The sequence below is a fragment of the Aulonocara stuartgranti genome (assembly GCF_965226115.1).
Source record: "Aulonocara stuartgranti genome assembly, chromosome: 7".
NCBI lineage: Eukaryota > Metazoa > Chordata > Actinopteri > Cichliformes > Cichlidae > Aulonocara > Aulonocara stuartgranti.
Window position 1 is genome coordinate 40,118,216 of NC_138945.1, and position 23,258 is coordinate 40,141,473.

General features: G+C 43.0%; 2 protein-coding genes across 4 annotated transcripts in view; both read left to right on the forward strand.

Annotated features, from left to right (window-relative positions):
- Positions 1-23,258, forward strand: part of LOC309712217 (scavenger receptor cysteine-rich type 1 protein M130-like) — a 66,539-nt gene that overhangs the window by 6,508 nt on the left and 36,773 nt on the right. For 2 of the 3 annotated variants that reach the window (XM_082542860.1, XM_082542862.1), the window contains exons 2-12: positions 1,221-1,509; positions 6,773-6,805; positions 6,920-7,213; positions 7,828-8,133; positions 8,211-8,498; positions 12,091-12,396; positions 12,475-12,744; positions 14,526-14,831; positions 14,910-15,194; positions 19,763-20,068; positions 20,146-20,430. In XM_082542860.1, coding sequence (XP_082398986.1) covers positions 1,398-1,509; positions 6,773-6,805; positions 6,920-7,213; positions 7,828-8,133; positions 8,211-8,498; positions 12,091-12,396; positions 12,475-12,744; positions 14,526-14,831; positions 14,910-15,194; positions 19,763-20,068; positions 20,146-20,430 — 2,791 coding nt within the window. In that variant the 5' untranslated portion in view covers positions 1,221-1,397. The remainder of the gene's footprint in view (positions 1-1,220; positions 1,510-6,772; positions 6,806-6,919; positions 7,214-7,827; positions 8,134-8,210; positions 8,499-12,090; positions 12,397-12,474; positions 12,745-14,525; positions 14,832-14,909; positions 15,195-19,762; positions 20,069-20,145; positions 20,431-23,258) is intronic. The other variant, XM_082542861.1, reaches the window with a different exon arrangement.
- LOC309712234 (E3 ubiquitin-protein ligase TRIM21-like) overlaps positions 9,080-23,258 on the forward strand; it is a 53,585-nt gene continuing 39,406 nt past the window's right edge. Inside the window, exon 1 of the mRNA XM_082542897.1 lies at positions 9,080-9,097. The gene's annotated coding sequence lies outside the window, so the exon portion shown is untranslated. The remainder of the gene's footprint in view (positions 9,098-23,258) is intronic.

The following is a 23,258-nucleotide window of genomic DNA, read 5'->3' on the forward strand; positions in this document are numbered from 1 at the left end:
AGGAGATAGAAGCCACGGACATCAAGACAAGGAAACTCCTGACCATGCTTGGGGGGTTTCACCCCAAGTCCAGCACCCTGAGGCTGTACGCTAAGCAGAAGGAAGAAGGCTGGGGACTGGTGAGTGTCAGCACCACGGTCCAGGAGAGACAACAAACATCCACAAATACATCAGTAAGATGGCCCCAACTGACCCCGTGCTCAGTGAACACCTCAGGCAGCAGAAACCCAAGAAAGAGGAGAAAGATGAGGAACCATTGTGGAAGGACAGGCCCCTACATGGTATGTACCACCGGCAGACAGCAGAAGTGACTGATATCCAAAAGTCCTACCAGTGGCTGGACAAAGCTGGACTGAAAGACAGCACAGAGGCACTAATCATGGCAGCACAGGAACAAGCTTTGTGCACAAGATCCATAGAGGCTGGGGTCTATCACACAGAGTAAGACCCCAGGTGCAGGTTGTGGAAAGGGTGCAGGGCGTAAGATGCTAGCAGGCAGGGCATACATGGAACGCCGTAATCAAGTGGCCAGCATAGTGTACAGGAACATCCGTGCCGAATACGGCCTGGAAGTCCCAAGGTCAAAATGGGAGACGCCCCTTAGGGTGGTGGAGAATGACCGAGCTAAGATCCTGTGGGACTTCCAGATACAGACGGACAAAATGGTGGTGGCTAATCAACCAGACATAGTGGTGGTAGGCGAAAAGAACCAGACGGCCATAGTGATCCATGTAGCGGTCCTGAATGACAGCAACATCAGGAAGAAGGAACACGAGAAGCTTGAGAAATACCAAGGGCTCAGAGAAGATCTCGAGAAAATACTACTAAAACGGTTTGAGTCCGAGGGAGTAGATTGGTTAAATATTCCTCTCTAAATTCTACTTTGTTGTGAGTTTGTGTTTTAAGAAAAATTAATTGGAGTATTGGCTGCAGTGACTCCCAAACTAGGCGGGTGGCTCCAGCAGATCCCAGAAACAACTTTGGAGCTCTCTGTCTTTGGAGCTCTGTTCATGTAAAATCCTAACAGAGTTAGGATTTTACATGAACATTGATCTTCAGATGTGAACTTACAAAGCAACATTTCTCTTTTTTGATGCATAGTACTGTTTTCAATAGTTAGGCAGGCTCATTTAACAATAATCAACACATCATTGTATTCCCTCGTGACCATGTCATGGATCAACAGTAACACCTCTTTTTTCCTGTGGTTTTCCTCACAGATTGATGATGTGTCTCAGAGTTCAGCAGCTCAGCTTTACTGAAATGTTATGAAACTTAAAGAGAAAGTAAATCGAGGCAGAAGCTGATCATCGATCAGAGCTAACTGTCTGTGATTCTGCACTCAGTTCAAGTGGAGACAACAAGCTGAGTAAAAGTGCAACAGGTAAACACTGAGGATGGCACAGGTGACAATCAGAACAAAGAGCAGACAGGGAGACTTCTACCTGGACATGGATCACCTGCTGATGCTGATGCTGCAGCTGCTGCTGCTGCTGCTGCGGAGCTCAGGTAGGACTCTGACACACACATGAAAAGTAAAAAGGTTCAGATCCTTCAGAAAATTTAGGACAGATTTTATTCTTTTCACAGTTATGTATCCTGATATTCCTGCAGTGTCACATGGGTTCAAATTCAGTGATGATAATTCAGACTCACTTTGCTTTTACTCATGACAAATGTAGGAGTGACGCAGGCTGTAATCCAGTTTTAAAGGAAACTGTTAAATACCCCCAATTATTTCATCTTTGGGCTGAAGGAAGAACAACACTCTGTGTTTAACGCTCAATCAACAATCACTTTAATCAATAAAATTCTCTTTATTCCATACAACACTTTGAGCATTACAAACGTCCGGACGGGAGATGTGCACAGGAAAATCTCAAAATGTCTGAGTTACCCACACTCTTATAGCTTCTCCCCCCTTCATACTAAGCATTCACATTTTTTCTCTCTCAGTGAGCCTAAGTTATGATCTTGGCTTCCTGTGCAGTATGTTTCAGACAAATAAGACCATGATTCTCTGAAAACAAAATTTCTTATAAATCAGCAGTATAATGCATCATAAAACAGTGTAATATCCCATTCCTGTTTTTTGTCAGAATAAACAATCAATTACAATCAAACAATCAATCAATTTGCTGGTCCCTCTCTAGTCTAAACAACGTTTCAGTAACTTTCCACCAGAAGATGGTCCCCTGTTATCTACTTTCTCCCAGGCAAGCATGAGCAAGAGTCTACAGCTCTCTACCCACCAAGGACACATAGTCTAACGCCTTTATTTTCAGGGCCGTGTCCACTTAATACTACATTACATGGTTATATGGCATTTTAGTTAATATAAAGCATAGAATTGAGGCACTTCAAATAATTCCATTCTGACAAAACTAATCTCATCTCTCTCTAAAGCCCACACTGAACAACCAGCTGAACACACCTAAAGGCTGTTTCCACCAGCTGGAATGAACTTTAGCCCACTGCAAAAAAAACTTATAGACTGCTCTGTAATGACTGCATCAGCTGCTTGTGAACAGAACAAAATCAAACAGAACAAACATTTGCTGTTATACTATTAGGAACATGTTCCTGAAAATGCTTGTCTTCTGAACTCTTTCATTTCACAGACTTTTAGTTTTTCTGACCAATCAAATTATTTTTAGACAATCTTGTCCTGGTTTGGTATCAAATATGTTCCTTCACACAAATGAAGAGAATAAAAGTTGGTTTTGAAACAGGTTTTAGAAATGTCTAATTTTGGGGAGGTCATGACAGTTTAGGAGCAGCAACAGCAAAGGCCTGATTTCCTTTGTGGATCCTGGGACAGCTAGGAGCATTTGGTCCACAGACCTCGATGATCTTGAAAGAGTGTACAAAATCAACTGGTCAGAAAGGTACAACACACAAACTTCAAAGGAGGAGCAGTTTACAATGTTTTGTCTTGAAGCCACAAAAGAGACTGGTTTAACCCTCCTGCATACTGTGATTGTGACATGGATGGAACATTTCTAGTCTAACTTTATTCCTCACCATCTGCCTTACTCCCAGAAGTGACAGAAACCACTGATCTGTCCATATGTGTGGATGGTTATATAAAATCTCAGGATATGAAAATCAAAGAACAGAAACATCTTTGACCTCATGTACTGAGACTGTCTGCATTACAGTTCATATATTAGTTGTAGCAAATCATCATTAAAACGAACCATGAATTCTAAGTTGTCATTTCAAATTTTGAGTTAGATTTATATATAGACATATATAGTGCGCATGCGCCAACCAGCGTGCAGCCTGTTACAGTCGCTCCTGCTTTTCTCTTAGTTTAGCTCTTTTTTCTTACGTATTCTTTTTTTGTTCTGACTTGTATTTTCCTCCGTTTTCTATCTCTTACTCAATCATGTGGATTGAGAGAGTTTTTGTTCTTCTGGTGGCCGTGGAACTGTTACTTTTATCATGGAACGGGACCGCGGCACATCTCCTACACGCACGGACTGTTTACTCCAGAGATCAGCTGATCGCCCTGATGCCGGCCGGCTCGCTGGCCAGGCCCGCAGAAGTGCCCGCAGAAGTACCAGCTGAAATTTGGAGGAAAACACATCGGGGATGCAGAGGTCAAGGACAGAAGAGAAGAAAAAAGGTGACGGTGAGACAGCGGAGGCTCAAAGCGAGGAGGAGGTTTAAACCGTGTCTGCCGTCTATCGTGATGGGAAATGTGCGATCGTTGGCAAGTAAAATCGACGAGCTCTCAGCACTGGTACGGAGTCAGAGGGAATACCGAGAGTGTAGCCTGATGTGTTTCACCGAATCATGGCTGCACCAGGTCATTCCCGATGAGAATGCTTCCGTGGAAGGCTTCCACACTGTTCGGGCGGACAGGGACAGCATCGCTAGCGGTAAGCGTAAAGGAGGTGGGCTTGCTGTTTTAGTTAACAACCGGTGGTGTAACCCTGCCAACATAACAATCAAAGAAAGGATTTGTTGCCCGGACACTGAACTGTGTGCTGTTGGACTCAGGCCGTATTATTTACCCAGGGAATTCTCTCACGTCATCTTGGTGGCTGTTTATGTTCCCCCCTCTGCTAACCCCACAGCTGCATGTGACACTATCCACTCTGCCATAGCTCGGCTACAGACTCAGCACCCGAGTGCCTTTATTGTGATCTCGGGTGACTTCAACCATGTATCACTGGACAATACACTACCAACATTCAAACAATATGTGGACTGTCCCACCAGGGGAGAGAAAACTTTAGACTTACTGTATGCTAACGTCAAGGATACATACAGCTCCTCCTCCCTCCCCCCACTTGGTAGGTCAGATCATAACCTGATTCACCTCACCCCCCGCTATGTGCCAATTGTGAGGAGGGAACCTGTGACCACCAGGACTGTTAGGAGGTGGTCAGAGGAGGCAATAGCGGAACTACAGGGCTGTTTCGAGGTGACCGACTGGGAAACACTCTGTGAGCCTCACGCCGAGGACATCAATGGGCTTACTGAGTGTATCACAGACTACATAACTTTCTGCACCGACTCCATTGTTCCAGCTCAGACTGTTCATTGTTACCCAAATAACAAGCCGTGGGTGACTAAGGACATCAAAGCCCTCCTCAACAACAAGAAGAGGGCTTTCAGAGGGGGCAACAAAGAGGAGGTGAGGAAGGTCCAGGTGTTACTAAAGGACAAGATCAGAGAGGCTAAGGACAATTACAGGAGGAAGCTGGAGTGGAAACTCCAGCAGAACAGCATGAGAGAGGTGTGGAGGGGCATGAAGACCATCACTGGATTCAGGCCAACCAACAGCAGGGGAGCTGAGGGAGGTGAGAATAGAGCCGACGAGTTGAATCTGTTTTTCAATAGATTCGACACCACAGTGTCTGCTCCCACCCCCACAACCTCACCTGCAGTCAGCCTGGAATCCAGAGCCACACCACTGTGCCAGCCTCTCTCTTCACATGTTGCCTCCTGTGAGATTCCTGACACCCCTCCCCCACCCATCACCTTCACTCAATACCAGGTTGAGATGCAAATGAGGAGACTTCACTCAGGCAAGTCTGCTGGACCAGACGGAGTGAGTCCCCTTGTCCTCAAGGCCTGTGCCCCCCAGCTGTGTGGAGTCTTTCATAAACTGTTTATGCTGAGTCTGAGTCTGCAGAGGGTCCCGGTGATGTGGAAGACATCATGCCTCGTCCCTGTACCAAAGACGCCTCGTCCCAGTGGCCCCCAGGATTACAGGCCCGTGGCACTGACCTCCCACATCATGAAGACCCTGGAAAGGCTCATCCTGGACCAGCTGCGACCCATAGTAAGACCACATCTGGATCCCCTTCAGTTCGCTTATCAGCCTCGTCTCGGAACAGAGGACGCCATCATCTACCTGCTCAATCGTGTCTACACCCATCTGGACCAGCCGGCGAGCACTGTGAGGGTCATGTTTTTTGACTTTTCCAGTGCTTTCAACACCATCAGGCCGACCCTCCTGGGTGATAAGTTAGCAGCGATGCAGGTGGATGCTTCTCTGGTGTCCTGGATTGTTGATTACCTGACAGGAAGACCACAATATGTACGTCTCCCACAGTGTGTGTCTGACAAGGTGATTAGCAACACAGGGGCACCACAGGGGACTGTCCTCTCCCCCTTCCTCTTCACCCTCTACACCACAGACTTCAGCCACTGCACAGAGACCTGCCATCTTCAGAAGTTTTCTGATGACTCTGCGGTGGTTGGATGCATCAGCAGGGATGATGAGACAGAGTACCGGGCTGTGGTCGACTCCTTTGTCACGTGGTGTGAGCAGAATCATCTGCAGCTCAACGTGGCAAAGACCAAGGAACTGATCGTGGACTTCAGGAAGACCAGGAAACACTTGACCCCTGTTTCAATCCAGGGGGTCAGTGTTGACATTGTGGAGGACTATAAATACCTTGGAGTACACATTGACAATAAACTGGACTGGGCTAAAAACACCACAGCACTTTACAGGAAGGGCCAGAGTCGTCTCTATTTTTTGAGGCGACTGAGGTCCTTCAACATCTGCCAGAAAATGCTGAGGATTTTCTATGAGTCTGTGGTGGCCAGTGCGATCCTCTATGCTGTTGCATGCTGGGGGAGCAGGCTGAGGGTCGCAGATGCCAACAGACTTAATAAACTGATCCGTAAGGCCAGCAATGTTGTGGGGATGGAGCTGGACTCCCTCAAGGTGGTGTCGGAGAGGCGGATGCTGTCCAAGATAAAGACAATGTTGGATAACACCTCCCACCCACTCCATGACATGTTGGTCAGTCACAGGAGCTCGTTCAGTGAGAGACTGAGATTACCGAAAAGCACCACTGAACGACACAGGAAATCATTCCTGCCTGTGGCCATCTCCCTGTACAACGCATCCACTTAACACACTGTTTGCTGCTACAACTACACATGTTTCTTTTCCAAATATTTATTTATAAGTGACTTATGTATGTATGTATGTATATATATGTATATATTGTACTATTCTTAGTTAGCGTATTGTCTGTCTTGTCTTAATGTTGGTTTAAAATGGAGCACTGTAACAAAAAATAATTTCCCCCAGGGATCAATAAAGTATTCTGATTCTGATTCTGATATATAGATTTGTATCAGTTAGATATAACTGAATGAATTTTAGTATATCTATTAACTTTTTTCAACATCTGTAGTCCCAGAAATTTACTAAAATGTAACTCTCTACTGTCCTCATCTCACCTCCAATCAAATTCCATCTTCACACTTACAGTTTTTACTCTTTTTTTCTCTTCAGGAGTCCAGGTTGGGGCAAAACACAGTTCTACAGGTAAAAGGAGAAATCAGAGAGAAATTAAGGATCACACAACCAGAATCAGCACTAACATTAAATATTTCCAGAAGTAAATTCATTTTTTACTGACGACTCTCTCCTTTCTGTTAGAGCCTGGTGATGTCAGGCTGGTGGGAGGAGCCAGTCACTGTGCAGGAACACTGGAGGCAAAACATCTGGGAGAGTGGAGACCATTGTGTGCCTCTCATGATTCCTGGACACTGAAAGAAGCAGCTGTTTTCTGTGAATACCTGGACTGTGGCTCTGCTGTTCATGTAGAAGAAAGACATTCCTCATATAAATCTGCGTGGTCTATCAGTTCTGATTGTGTTCTGTCCAGATCTCCTCTGAGGGAATGTACAACATCAGATTACACTGACCAAATCCTGAAACTGACCTGTGCAGGTACAGTGGAGGCAAAGAGCCCCCCACTGTTGGGTGGTTGTGGCCGGCCAGGGCCTCTGGGGTCTTTTCCTGTCAGCCTCTGGCTCTTGGGTTCATTGTTGCAATGTCTCACCCTAATTTTGTAGTATGCTTCATGACAGAAACTCATATACAGCCACATTTCTCTTTCTCACTTTCTCTCTCTGTCACTCACTTGTACAGACAAACAAATAGCAACATTTTATCTTTATTTAGGTACTTTCCTTTGTCTTGTCTTTCAGCTGTTGTATATGGTTTTCCAGTGTTTTGTTACAGATGAAGACCCAACATGTTTTTTTTCCTGACTACTTAATGGAGTCAGCAGCACTCAGTTTACAGATTCCACAAGACAGGGGCAATACTACATATCAACAAAAGAGAATCCCAGTAGGCTACGGCTTTAATAACCGCTGAGGAGATGAAATATAAACATGATGCTAACATATCTCCTGTTATAAAGATGTGTTCTGTTGTTAATGATGAAGTCATGTTGAGTTGTGCTGAGGTTGAATCAGTGAATAGTTGTTTGCTGCCATCTTTTTCTTGTGTGTCTGCTGTCTCTGATCTCTCTGTTTGATCTTCTCTGATGTCTCCAGACTCTGTCAGGCTGCTGAATGGTTCCAGTCTGTGTTCAGGCAGACTGGAGGTGAAGTCTAACCAGAGCTGGTCCTCAGTGTGTGAAGCTGACTTTGACCAGCAGGATGCAGAGGTGGTCTGTAGGGAGCTCGGCTGTGGGCCTCCTTCAGTCCTCCAGGGGGCGCTGTATGGAGAAGTGGAGGCTCCAGTGTGGAGCAAAGTGCTCCACTGTGGAGGCCATGAGTCTGCTCTCCTGGACTGTAGAAGCTCAGGCTCAGCTAGAAACAGCTGCTCACCTGGCAAAGCTGTTGGACTCACCTGCTCAGGTAGAAGAGGAGCTGCAGCTTTTTGTGGTTCAAACTCACTTTATTCTTTTACTGATGACTCTCTGCTTTCTGTTCAGAGAGTGATTTCAGGTTGGTGGGAGGAGCCAGTCGCTGTACAGGTATACTGGAAGCGCCAAATCTGAGAGAGTGGAGACCTGTGTATAGCTCTGACTGGAGCTTGAAAGAAACAGCTGTTGTGTGCATACATCTGGACTGTGGCTCAGCTTTTTCTGTTAAAAAGAGCCACAATTTCTCATGGAGATCTAGATGGAAGATTAGTTCTGATTGTCTTCAGCCAGGATCTCCTCTGAGGGATTGTGCAACATCGGCATACACTGATCAAATCCTGAATCTCACCTGCTCAGGTAATCATACTGATTAAGTTATCCATGACTTCATATATGACAGAGATGTACCAAACTGTGACAGATGGCAGCAACAATAGCAGCAGACCGTCTCCATCAGTCACAACATGGCTGAGATGCGGAAACCCTCTAAACCAACCTCCAACCAGCCTGAAAGGACTCCTTCAGCCTAACAGCTTTCCAAGTTGCTGCTTTCAGCAGGTGTTTATAGAGAAGTACAAACACAAAGGCTGGAGGAAGTGAAATTAGTTAACAGGGCGCCAGGGGGAGTGTTTGCCCAGGGTGCCAAACAGGCTAGGACCGCCACTGCTTGCATATGCTCATTTGTGTCGTGTCTCGTTTCTGAGGCTATGTCACTAGAGTGGCATGTTTACATTTGCTAGCATATATCCAAATCCCACACTAATTTCATTACCAGATCATCTGTCGGTCTGAATATCTTCATCATCCCACTACATGTCTCTGTCCTCTCTTTTCCATCCTTTACCTTCAGAAAGGTTTACAGCAGTCTTCTGAACAAACCACCAACCTTTCTAAAAGGGCTTGTTATTCAGTATCCTTCCAGAGGTGGGACCAAGTCATTGTTTTGCAAGTCTCAAGTAAGTCTCAAGTCTTTATCCTCAAGTCTCAAGTCAAGTCTCAAGTAATGTCAGGCAAGTCAGAGTCGAGTCTCAAGTCACTGGTGTAAAAGTCCGAGTCAAGTCACAAGTCTGAAACTTTGAATTTCAAGTCCTTTCGAGTCTTTAAAAAAAACAAACGAAAAAATAATGTTGCAGTTATGCTAAATGTAAATATTAGACCATGTAATTTTTAAATCTGTGTTTTTCTCAACACATGACAAAATAGTGAACTTAGAAAATATACACAAATTGTGAAATTGCACCTCTTTAAAATGCAGCTCAATTAAACCTAGCTCCAAGAATAATTTTCACCGACAGTTCTGAGATAAGCTGCATGTTATTCTTGGATGTGGTTGTAGGACCAGCTTTAAAATCGCATGACAAAAATATCATACACATTAAAAAAACTGTATCACCAACATAGCCTGGACAACATTTGCTAGTTAGATGAAGTCAGCTATCTCATTGTAGCATATTTATATGCATATTTATAATCATACGGTTCTTGGAGTGAGTGCATACACTCATGAAGTTTAGTAACTTCAGGTCACTGCAACAAGCCCAGGTACAGTTTACCGACGGATGGGTGCAGGACCTTGAAATGCACCGTGTAGAACGAAAGACCATCGTACGTATCATAAGTTTACCAGTCTCACAAATCGTCTTCATAAATACACATTCCTTAACCGTTTATTAATAGGACCTTTGAGCTCAACGGTAATTAATTAGTAGTGGAAATAATTTCTGGTAGCATCACAGAAATGTAGCAGTGACAATAATATTGTATGCTGTAATCGTACTGGGCAATTAGTGATACAAAAAACCTGTTTTATCCTGTGAATAAAAGTATATGTTTTTGTCAATGTACCATAATAACAGAAGCGAAACGCAATATTGTGTCAGGACAATTCACTATTTATGCACAATAAATAAAGGAGCATAGCGCGACAATTTCTGTTCAGCGCCAGACTTGCTTGTAACCTATATCACTAATTATGTTATGAAAATGACGTATTAACTACTAAAAAACACTGACCTTCGTGTAAATGCTTGGAGCAGACTAACATGTGAGCTGGAGTGTTCTGGGACGTTATATTTGATCTTTGAATGGCTGCAATCCAGGCCATCCGTCGCGTCTTTGTTACTTCGGAAACATGAACAATTTCTCTTCAACGACGTAATCCGATAACAACCGATCTCTTTACCCGTCGGCTTCCCGTGGCTGTCATGCGACCGGCTATTGCAGTTAATAATACAACAGCTTCTTGACATTTTTGTGTTTCTTTTTATCGCTGTATAACTGATTTTAATTGAAAGCCTGCGTGCGCTAGTACCGCTTGCCACGAGTTCCCAGAATCCTTTGCGGTTCTACCCGTGAATGACGTCACATTTTCAATCTCTATATAATATGCATGTTAAATTTTATATTTGGGGTAAAATATCAAGTCTTTTCAAGTAAACCGGTTCAAGCCCAAGTCAAGTCACAAGTCTTAGAACATTTTTTCAAGTCAAGTCTAAAGTCATAAAATTAATGACTCGAGTCTGACTCGAGTCCAAGTCATGTGACTCGAGTCCACACCTCTGTATCCTTCTGCTGTGTTCCAAAAGCAGCTTCTTTACTTGGCATCATGATAGAAACTAAAAAACTTGTTACACACAAAAAGATTCTAGGTCTGACCAACCATCTCAGCCGTGGGCAAAAAGATGACAGTCAATGAAATTCTAAAATAAATTTTTAACACAATGATCAAAAAGAAGATACAGCCCAGTGTACCATTTGCATATAAAGTAAAAACACAGTCCAAGGCAAGAGCCAGCTATGCCACAAAGCTCTCCACACCTTGTTAACTTCAACAGGGTTAGCATTTGTCTTCTGAGACCCACCACCCTGTAAGTAGATAGCCAGTGATCACTCCGGCCTCTGCAACACAGCTGCCTTAAGGCTGTGGCATATAGTAGGACCTGGCCTGCACAGAGAGAGAAAATAACACGGTTCACTATATAATTCACAGCACACAACCCATCCATCCCAAACATATCGTGTCATCAGAGGTGTTTGTAGTTTGGGCTATAAGTAGACTACTGTATCAGTGCAATCAATTATACCTGCCTCCAATTAGTCCAACCCCATTACAGCCATTGGCTCACCGCAAATGTGACGCACACAACCACTCCCAACCCAGTGCAACTTAACGCAATAATATGGAGATGAATTAAAACAGGAACATTAGTCTACCCAGTTATAAACTACTGTCCACATATTTGAATAGATCACTTAAACCAGGGCTTATCAGTATGATCAAAGTCACAAAGTAAAATCTCAATCTTTGGTTGTTAGATTCCCTGCCCTGTGGCCTTTCTGCAGCTCTCCCAGGAAAGCAAATACACCTAAACTCGGTCCTCTCTTTGGCCACTGAAAAAACACTGAAGACCATTAAAAGGTCCTGTGGATGTGGGATATAACAATAAAACTGTCTAAGAGAACAAGAAAACAGGAGAGACATTTGGAAATAAAAACCATCAAAAGAACACACTGATAGACTACACACTATTTCACACTACATAAACACTATATCATCACCAAGAGCAAATTAAAAAGAATAAAAAGTAATATGTTGACTAATTTTTCTTCCTGGCCATGTCCAGTCCCTGTGCCAGGTACCAAAGCTGACTTTTGAGTTGAATCAGCTGCACTCATTTTACTGGTTTCACTAAAGAAAGGGACAATAATACACACCCACAAAGAAGTTATTGCAGCTAGGGCTGCAATAACAGCTGTCAGATTATGAAATGTAAATGTGATGGTAACAAGTCTCCAGTGTGTACCAATGTAAAGATGTGTTCTGTTGTTAATGATGAAGTCATGTTGAGTTGAGCTGAGGTTGAGTCAGTGAATAGTTGTTTGCTGCCATCTTTTTCTTGTGTGTCTGCTGTCTCTGATCTCTCTGTTTGATCTTCTCTCATGTCTCCAGACTCTGTCAGGCTGCTGAATGGTTCCAGTCTGTGTTCAGGCAGACTGGAGGTGAAGTCTAACCAGAGCTGGTCCTCAGTGTGTGAAGCTGACTTTGACCAGCAGGATGCAGAGGTGGTCTGTAGGGAGCTCGGCTGTGGGCCTCCTTCGGTCCTCCAGGGGGCGCTCTATGGAGAAGTGGAGGCTCCAGTGTGGAGCAAAGAGTTCCAGTGTGGAGGCCATGAGTCTGCTCTCCTGGACTGTAGAAGCTCAGGCTCAGCTAGAAACAGCTGCTCACCTGGCAAAGCTGTTGGACTCACCTGCTCAGGTAGAAGAGGAGCTGCAGCTTTGATCTGGCTCAAACTCACTTTATTTGTTTATTGATGACTCTCTGCTTTCTGTTCAGAGTCTGATGATGTCAGGCTGGTAGGAGGACCCAGTCGCTGTGCAGGAACTCTTGAGGCAAAAAATCTGGGAGAGTGGAGACCAGGCTTTCTCTCGACCCTGAAAGAAGCAGCTCTTGTTTGCCAATATCTGGACTGTGGCTCAGCTGTTTCTATACAAACAGCACACTCCTCATTTAAATTTGTGTGGTCGATTCTTTCTGACTGTTTTCCGCTGAGTGATTGTACAACATCAGATTACATGAATAAAATCCTGAATCTCACCTGCTCAGGTAATCATATTGATGAAGTTATCAATGACTTCATATATGACAGAGATGTACCAAGCTGTGACAGATAGCAGCAAGAATAGCAGCAGACTCTCCATCAGTCACAACATGGGTTTCAGGAATCCTCTAAACCATCCTCCAACCAGCTTGAAAGGACTCCTTCAGCCTAACAGCCTTCCAAGGTGTTTATAAAGAAGTACAAAAATAAAGGCTGGAGGAATAAAAATAATCCTAGGTTTCTCTTCAACACTGTAGCCACACTAACAAAAAGTCAGAGCTCTGTTGAACCAACCATTTTTTAAACCTTAACTAGTAATGAATTCGCTCTCGCATTTGTTTGTTATCCTGCACTGTAAATAAACGCTCACTGATATCATCAGCCTTTGCTCGCATGGGGCAATCGTGGCTCAAGAGTTGGCAGTCTCGGTCGTTGTGTCCTTGGGCAAGACACTTCACAAGTTGCCTACTGGTGGTGGTCAGAGGGCCCGGTGGCGCCAGTGTCCGGCAGCCTCGCCTCTGTCAGTGCACCCCAGGGCAGCTGTGGCTACAATGTAGCTTGCCATCACCTGTGTGTGAATGTGTGTGTGAATGACTGTATGTAGTGTAAAGTGCTTTGGGGTCCATAGGAACTAAGTAAAGCGCTATACAAATACAGGCCATTTACCATTTTGGCTCCTCCTTCACTAACACCTCACGACCTGCTCCGTAAACCATGACAAATCATTTATGTACCACAGGCCTTCAAGCTGGCAGTTGTTAAACCGTTACTTTAAAAGTATGGCATTATTTTTGTGCCACTATTCTGAGCGCACATAAAATACATTTGCAGGTGCACGTGTTACATTTTGAGGAGAAATGTATTTTGAGTGAAGAAAAGCTAAATTTGAGTGAAAAAAAAATCATTGCTACATGCAAAACATGTATTTTAGTGTTTGCTATTATCCATACACACTAGAGTTGGATGTCTTGAGACCAGTCTTGGTCTCGAGAACACTTTTACGTGGTCTTGGTCTCGTCTTGGTCTCGATGGACGTTGGTCTCGGTCTTGTCTTGGTCTCGCTCTCTCGGTCTTGCGTTCTCAAATCGACGTAGTGTTCGGGAGATTTGGAGTCAACAACCATGGTTGTTTCTTATGTTTCTTGCATTTGCACATTTTGCTTGTACCAAGGATAAAATAGAATGAGTCAGCTTTCTGTGGTTGATAAAAGTTGGAAGTTAGATTCCCTGCCCCGAGGCCTTTCTGCAGCTCCCCCGGGAACGCAAATACACCTCCACTCGGTCCTCTCTTTGGCCACTGAAAACACACTGAAGACCATTAAAAGATCCTGTGGATGTGGAATATAACAATAAAAAGGTCAAAGTGAACAAGAAGACAGAAGGGACATTTGAAAATAAAACCATCAAAAGAACACATAAAAGTCAATACACTATGATCACCAAGGACAAATGAAAAAGCTTAAATATAAAAAGCTTAAAATATAAAATATTTTCTCTCTGGCCATGTCCTGGTACCAGAGCTGACTGTTTAGTGAAGTCAGTTGCACTCATTTTACTGGTTCCACAAGAAAAGGGAAAAAATAATCATCAATAATCACCCACAAAGGAAAATCCCAGTAGGCTAGGGCTGCAATAACAGATGTTGGATTACAAAGTGTAAATGTGATGCTAAAAGTCATATTGGAGTTGAGCTGAGGTTGAGTCAGTGAATAGTTGTTTGCTGCCATCTTTTTCTTGTGTGTCTGCTGTCTCTGATCTCTCTGTTTGATCTTCTCTCATGTCTCCAGACTCTGTCAGGCTGCTGAATGGTTCCAGTCTGTGTTCAGGCAGACTGGAGGTGAAGTCTAACCAGAGCTGGTCCTCAGTGTGTGAAGCGGACTTTGACCAGCAGGATGCAGAGGTGGTCTGTAGGGAGCTTCGCTGTGGGCCTCCTTCAGTCCTCCAGGGGGCGCTGTATGGAGAAGTGGAGGCTCCAGTGTGGAGCAAAGAGTTCCAGTGTGGAGGCCATGAGTCTGCTCTCCTGGACTGTAGAAGCTCAGGCTCAGCTAGAAACAGCTGCTCACCTGGCAAAGCTGTTGGACTCACCTGCTCAGGTAGAAGAGGAGCTGCAGCTTTGATCTGGTTCAAACTCACTTTATTTTTTTAATGATGACTCTTTGCTTTCTGTTCAGAGCCTGATTTCAGGTTGGTGGGAGGAGCCAGTCGCTGTACAGGTACACTGGAGTTTAAACATCTGGGGGAGTGGAGACCAGTGTATGGCTTTTTCTGGACCCTGAAAGAAGCAGCTGTTTCCTGTGAACAACTGGACTGTGGCTCAGCTGTTTATATAGAAATGGTAGACTCCTCACGCACAACTGGGTGGTTGATCAGTTCTGATTGTGTTCTGTCCAGATCTCCTCTGAGGGACTGTGCAACATCGCATTACACTGACCAAATCCTGAAACTCACCTGCTCAGGTAATCATACTGAGTCATCCGTGACTTCATATTTGACAAAGATGTACCAAGCTGTGACAGATGGCAGCAAGAATAGCAGCCAACCAACCAGCCAGAAAGGACTCCTTCAGCCTAACAGCTTAATAATAATAATAATAATCATAAATTTTTTTTATGAGCACCTTTCAAGTCACCCAAGGACACTTTACAATAGGATAAAACACTTAGTAAAACAATGGCAGAATAAGAACAATAAAACAAAAGCAGTGGATTCATAGTGAATATGCAGATTTGAACAGATGAGTTTTGAGTGGGGATTTAAACTTTCCAAGTTGCTGCTTTCAGCAGGTGTTTATGGAGAAGTACAAACAAAAAGGCTGGAGGAAGTGAAACTGGTTATTGTTATTGTAAAACAGAGAGCAAGACGGGAAGTGGGAAATGTTCCAGGAGAGGAGCTGGGCTGAGAGCAGGAACTAGAACAGAAGTCAGCACGGATCTATATGTTAATGAAGCACAATGAGCACACCTGTGCAGGTACATATCAGATATACATGCTCATTTAAGTTGTGTATAGTTTCTTAGGGTATATTCACTATAGTGGCATGTTTACATATGATAGCACCATCACGTTCTCATCCCAAAATGTAACATATGTGACAAATTGCTGGTATGTTACGCTTTTGGCCACCCAACCCATCTGTATGTGAGTTGTGTTTAGTTTCTGAGGTTATATCACTATAGTGGCATGTTTATGATTGCACATAATCAAATCTATACTAGTTTCATTAACAGATCATCTGTCTTTGCATTATAAATAGCATTTTGCTTCAAAAGTGTTGCATATGCGTATGATATGATCACACAAATGTAAACAAAGATTTACAAATGTGTACAATCATTTGTGTTGAACTTTTGAGGACTCACAAGTGCATGCTTTAATCCACACACAAATACAAAGCAAGCAGAGGTAGATTGGTCTTAAATAGAAGCCCCCGGTGCACCGTGTGACTAACTAACTAACTTTTCCCCACTCTGCGACACACCCACTGCGTCAAACCATGGGAACTGGTGATTCTTTCTGAGACATGTGAAGCTAAAGACACCAGAAACCACAGTCAATTGTCTCCCAGGGGCCAGAGCAGGCAACATTGAGCGAAATTAAAACTGCTGGCTATGGGTAAATGTAAATTCAGTAAAGTTCTTATTCACGTCGGCAGTAATGACACCCAGTTACGTCAATCAAACATCACTAAAATTGCCTTAAATTGCTGGCTGGCTGAGTGTCCAAAAACCAATGTGGGCTTTGTAAATAATTGGAAAACTTGCTGGAGAAAACCTGGTCTTCTTAGGAGAGCTGTCATCCATCCCACCTTGGGTGGAGCGGCTCTCATTTCTAGAAATCTGGCCAAATTTATTAAACCCCAAAAAACGTGACTATCCAGAGTTGGGACCAGGAAGCAGAGTTGCAGTCTTATACGCCTCTCTGCAGCTTCTCTCCTCCTGTTATCTCCAATCCCCTTAGAGACTGTGTCAGCTCCTAAACAAACAAAAAAAAAACCAAGCTAAAAATCAGCAAAAAACAAAACAAACCCAAAAAAACAACTTAAACAGAAAAAAATCCCAAAGACAGAAAAAAATAAAAGTCTCTGTTAGTACATGAAGTAACAATTGATCAACAAAATAGGTTTACTCTTCCTTACAGAAACCTGGTTGCAGCAGGATGCAAATGTTAGTTTAAATGAATTAACACCCCCGAGTCATACTAACTATCAGAATACTCGAAGCACAGGCCGAGGGGGCGGTGTGGCAGCAATCTTCCACACCAGCTTATTAATCAACCAAAGACCAAGACAGAGGTTTAATTCATTTGAAAGCCTGATGCTTACGTAAACCGGGGACATGTGTCCCTCTATCTTATATAAAGAGATCTATACTGCTGACCCCAAGTATAACATCTACAATATCTGAATCTAGGGCTTGTATCACAAATCTTAGACCTAGGCTCTTCCAGTTTAGAATTATCTCAGGCTTTCTCAGATTCATGCTCACTGATCTGCTAGGTTTGGGAAGGAGACTGGCAGTAGCAGTCTCTGTAAGAGTAAATAAGACCTCCAACCCACACAACACACAAGACCACAGATTTATGAAACAGAAAATTAGCTTTATGTAAATATTTTGTTAAGTTCCATTTGCCTTTTTATTAAAGCATGAATACCTTCAAGTGTAATAAATAACTCAAATATACCACAAAAATCATTTAAACCAGCGGTCCCCAACCTTCTTTGCGCCAAAGACCGGTTTAATGTCCGACAATATTTTCACGGAAAGGCCATTAAGGTGTCGCAGATAAATACAACAAAATTAAATAATACGACCAAGACAAAAACTATATTTTGTAAATATAATAATAAGTGTGAATTCACTGCGTAATTGTGTAACTTTATTAGCAGCGTCCTCCTGAAATGCGCCAACATCATTGAGAGTAACATCCACCTCTCTGCCCCTTAATGCTCTCTGGTCGCTATGGCAACGCGTAAATATTTATTTCAAAACAAAACACAACTACAACACGGGAAAAGACAGAATTAACGATAAAACCCCTGAAAACCATAAATTTCACGTCCAATCCTCAGCTCTCGCGGCCCGGTACCAAACGACTCACGGACCACTATCAGTCCGTGGCCCGGAGGTTGGGGGCCGCTGATTTAAACAACCACAATGCATGTAAAATAAGAAAAAAATGAAATATTTCAAAACCCCCAACAAAAACCTTTCTTTGGATACAAATGTCTAAAACTACACATAATGTCTCTTTCACTTACAACATCTTACCTTTGTGTCGACAAAACGTGCAATACACACAGATCAGGTTGTATTCCCAAGTGGGGTTTTGAGACTAATTTAACCATCGCACAGATCCACAAATGTGAGGTGAATTCAAGTTGCAGTATAAACATCTAACCTTCTACATTAAACATGAGAATGTTTATTTTTTCAAGTAAACTGGAAATTAAACTAGGAAACATGATTTACTGTCATGGTCCTATCTTTGTGTGTAGCTTAATTAATATTATTTGATTTATTGTTATATGTGGTTCAGTTTCCTTGTTTTTCCTAGTGTTGTCATTTGTATTTCTAGTTCTCTTAGTTATTTTGTGGTTTATTTATAATTTCTAGTCTTTAGCTTTTGCTACTGTGCCTCCCCTGTGTTCCACCTGTCATGTCTAGTCATCCAGTAAGTTGTGTTCTCATGTCTGTTCTTTCCCAGTCTGTGTCTGTGGCCCTTTCTCGTACTCGCGTTCTTGGTGAGTCCAGACTTGCCGAGAACGCGAGCACGGACTCGCGATTTGTACAGTTGGAACACCAGCGTACCCGAGGATGTCACAGGTCTGGAGTTTTTACTACTGTCCCCTCTTAAATTAACTTTAATTAATATGTTATGAAGCTTAACTTTAATCTCAGCCAAACTGATTTACTTAGGAACAAATAAAGCACTGAAATAAACCAAATTTGGAAATATATGATATCTTGATAAATCGAGCAGATATTTGAAGTTTACACAGCTACATTCTCGCTTGAAAATAACTTAAAAGTTTATTTTGTGACCCAGAAAGAGTAATATTTAAAAGTTTTTAGCTGCGCTCCTCCATCATTGCTGCATTCTGGGATATTTAGCTGTACCAAGTACACACAAGTCACCACCAATGCATGCTCGATAAAACAGGCGGAAGGGGGAACACATCCGGGAATTTTTCACATTCTCGGCTTGATGCGTACTTTGAATTGGAACAGTACTTGGTCTCCAACTGATGACGTATCACGAGTGCATGAGAACACAAGTATGCATATTGAGTACCTGTGTCTTGGCTACAACTATAGCTTGCCTTCACCAGTGTATGAATGTGAGAGTGAATGAATAGTGGTATTGTAAAGCGCTTTGAGGGGTCCCGAAAAGCGCTATATAAATGCAATCCATTAGATCAGTTCCCGACCTCCCAGCCCATTGTTCCTTCAGTGGGCTGGTTTCAGTCATTATGCAAATGTACTGTTTATAAGATTGGGGAAACCTGCTGTCAGCTGAGACTGAAGAAGTCACTTGGATGAGTGAGAAAACGTTTCTCACTGAAAACGCTACGTCCAGATGAATTGAATCAACTTTTGGAGATTCCTAGTCTGTTCCTAGTTCTAGTTTCCAGGTTTCAGTTTCCAGTTTCGGGTTATGTTTTCTTGCATCTAATGTTTTTAATTTTTTTTGGTCACAACAAGTAAAAGCTGCCTCTTTGAGTTAAACTTTTCCTGAACTGAACCACACAGCGATACATGAGAGAACAAAACAACCCTAACTAAGAGAACTAGAAATGCAAATGACTACAGTATGAAAAACAGGGAAACTGAACCATGAATAACACTAAACGAAAGAACATTAATTAACCAGTAGCACAAACACTGGGTCAGATGCTGTAGCTGTACAATGATTCTATTATATTCTAAATAGTAGTCTACATACATGACTTTGTATTAATGTGTTGAATAAACACAGAAGAACACAGGAGTGTGTGGAATGAACTGATCTTCTCTGATGTCTCCAGACTCTGTCAGGCTGCTGAATGGTTCCAGTCTGTGTTCAGGCAGACTGGAGGTGAAGTCTAACCAGAGCTGGTCCTCAGTGTGTGAAGCTGACTTTGACCAGCAGGATGCAGAGGTGGTCTGTAGGCAGCTCGGCTGTGGGCCTCCTTCGGTCCTCCAGGGGGCGCTCTATGAAGAAGTGGAGGCTTCAGTGTGGAGCAAAGAGTTCCAGTGTGGAGGCCATGAGTCTGCTCTCCTGGACTGTAGAAGCTCAGGCTCAGCTAGAAACAGCTGCTCACCTGGCAAAGCTGTTGGACTCACCTGCTCAGGTAGAAGAGGAGCTGCTGCTTTGATGTAGTTCAAACTTACTTTATTCTTTGACTGATGGCTCTTTGCTTTCCATTAGAGCCTGTCAGGTTGGTGGGAGGAGCCAGTCACTGTGCAGGAACACTGGAGCTGAAATATCTGGGAGAGTGGAGACCAGTATATGACCTTCTCTGGTCCCTTAAGAAGGCAGTTTTACTCTGTTACCATCTAGACTGTGGCTCAGCTGTTTCTGTCACACAGAAGAAGGAGTCTACATGGAGATCTAAATGGAGTATCAGTCCTTACTGTGTTCAGCCAGGATGTCTTCTGAGAGAATGTGCAATATCGGATTACAATCACTTCATCCTGAATATCACTTGCTCAGGTAATCGTATTGATGAAATCATCCACAACTTCATATTTGATAGAAATGTACCAAGCTGCAAAAGATAGCAGCAGACTGTTTCCATCAGTCACACTCTGGCAGAGCTTCAGAAATCCTCTGCTTTTTTATGTCTGTCCATCTTCATCAGCCACTACATCTCTCTCACAAATCTTTCAGGATCCTTCTACTACATTTCAACAGCAGCTTCTTTAATTGTCATTATGAGGGGAACTAACAAACTAATGTCTACATATTTGAACAGATCACCTGGGCTTGTTTTTTTTAGTATCATCAAAGTCACACAGCAGAGTCTAAGGCTACGTTCACACTGCAGGTCTTGATGCTCAATTCCGATTTTTTGATCAAATCCGATTTTTGTCTGCTTGTTCACACTACAAATAAAATGCGACAGCAAATGCGCTCTAGTGTGAACGCTCAAAGCGGCCCGCATGCACAAAAGAAGAGGTCACAAACAACGCGCTCTGTTTAGACCCAGACCCAACAGTACTGTTTGACTGATGGCCCTTAATATTGTGGCGTGTTGGGGGAACAGCTAGTTCTCTCCCATCGTGCCTTGGGACATGTGCTGCTGTTTAGATGTTCTTGTTTTATTGTTTATGGTTACACTACTTTTAACTGTTATCTTGAATGTTGTGTTTGTACTGCGGTTCAAAGTCACTTACAGTTATTGTTTTATAGAATGACTGCAACCATAAGTGAGTTCTGTTATGCTGTTAATGACCCACGAAGCACAGTGTAGCATCAGCAAGTGTTGTAATAAAGAGCTCCCCCTACCAGCTTGGGGTTGAATAACAAGCTCAATCTCTCTGTGAGCTTCCTTGTAAAGATTCCTCTGCATGCCACAATATAAAGACTTCGGACTTTACGTTTCCCAATTTTTGCTTTAAGTTATTTTGTTATTTACATAATGTACATAACCTAATAATTATCTTTATTGCTGTTTTAGAGGAGCGGTGCTTCAGAGGATAGTTGCAGATTTCTGTCAGAATCTGCAGTTGTCTTCTCAACAGTTTCACTAACATCTACACTTATTGACCAGGAAGTGTTCGCGATGTCTTCTCCGGAGCTGATAATTGGAGTCTGTTTTGTGTCAGTGACGTAAAAGACGATTTAATGCGACATGACTGTTCAAACAGCAGTCGTTTTCTAAAACATCAGATATGTATCGGATTCAGTACCACATTCGAAAGTGACCCAGATCGGATTTGAAAATATCGGATTTGTGCCGTTCACGCTGTCATAACATGATCAGATAGGGTCCAAAAACAAAAAACAAACCTGATTTGATGCACTCTCGCCTGCAGTGTGAATGTAGCCTTAGTGTAAGTTCTGTGGCTTCATAACATTTGGCAGTTGGAATCCCTGTCGCTTTCACTGTGGCTTTTGTGCAGATCTCCCATTTACGTTACTATGCTGCCACTATGTAACGGAGCGAAGGTGATTTTATTTCCACAGTGTTTTTTAAAGGAGGGAAATCTTCCTCCAAACGGACAGAGCAGTGGAGCCGCCAAGGGAAAGCACACAAATAAAAACTGTATAGTTAAAATATAATTTATTATATTTAAATAGTTAAAAATATAAAATGAATTAAAACAACCCTGGCCAGGGGACAACATGGTAAAAATCAATAAAACACAACATTAAAAGTCCAGTGGTGTCCGCCAACTGAGCATTTCAGTTTTGTCTGACACAGGAGTGGAGTCAATAATTAAATAAGGAGGTAGATCGGAGGAATAAGAGCTAGCAGAGAGAGACTGGTTTGCCAAAACCTCCTAGGGCAGGGGTCACCAACACGGTGCCCGCGGGCACCAGGTCGCCCGCAAGGACCACATGAGTCGCCCGCGGGCCTGTTCTAAAAATAGCTCACCATAACAACTTACCAGTAAGCTGCATCTATTTTTATTTTTTCTTGCTATTTTTTTTAATCACAATTGCATTGGCGTTAATTTGTTAGAGATAATATATTAAAAAAATGTTTATTATTAAATATTAGATCATGATCTAATATTTAGTGCTAGCTGGTCTCCACGGAAACAGTTGCCGTGAAGACCAGCAAAGGCAAAGGTGAGGAGATGAGGAAAACATGGCGGAAAAAAGGAAGAAAACATATAATTTTCACAGTGAATGGGAGGAAGAGGTTTTTTTTACCACTGTGAAAGATTCATGCGTGTGTCTCATTTGCGGGGCAACTGTGGCAACGGCAAAGCGGCACAACGTGGAGAGACATTTCCGAACGTGTCACACAAGCTACCATGCTAACTACCCAAAGGGCAGCACACTGCGAGCGGAAAAGGCCCGCGAATTAAAGGCAGGTTTGAGCAAACAGCAGTCTTTTTTCACGAGACCGGTGAAAAACTCTCAAAAAGCAACCGAAGCCTCATTTAGAGCTACACATTTCATGATTAAGAAAAAGAAGGCATTTTTAGACGGGGAGTATTTCAAAGAAGCAATGATGATAATTGCAAAAACTGTGCTTAAAGACGAGAAATATGGAAACGATGTAATCTCCACTCTCTCTGATGTCCAGCTGGGGGCAACTACAATTGTTAGAAGAGTGTCGGCTATGTCCGGGAACTTGGCCGATCAGTTGGATCAGGATCTGGCAAAGTGCAGTTGGTTTAGCATCCAGTGTGACGAGTCCGTCGACAGCAGCAGTACAGCACAGCTGATGGTCTTTATCCGGATGGTATTTGATGGTTTCTCCACAAAAGAAGAACTTCTGACACTACTGCCGCTAAAGACAACAACGAAGGGAGTTGACATCTATAACGCGGTGAAGGAGTTTTTCGCAAAGAAAAAGGTACCGT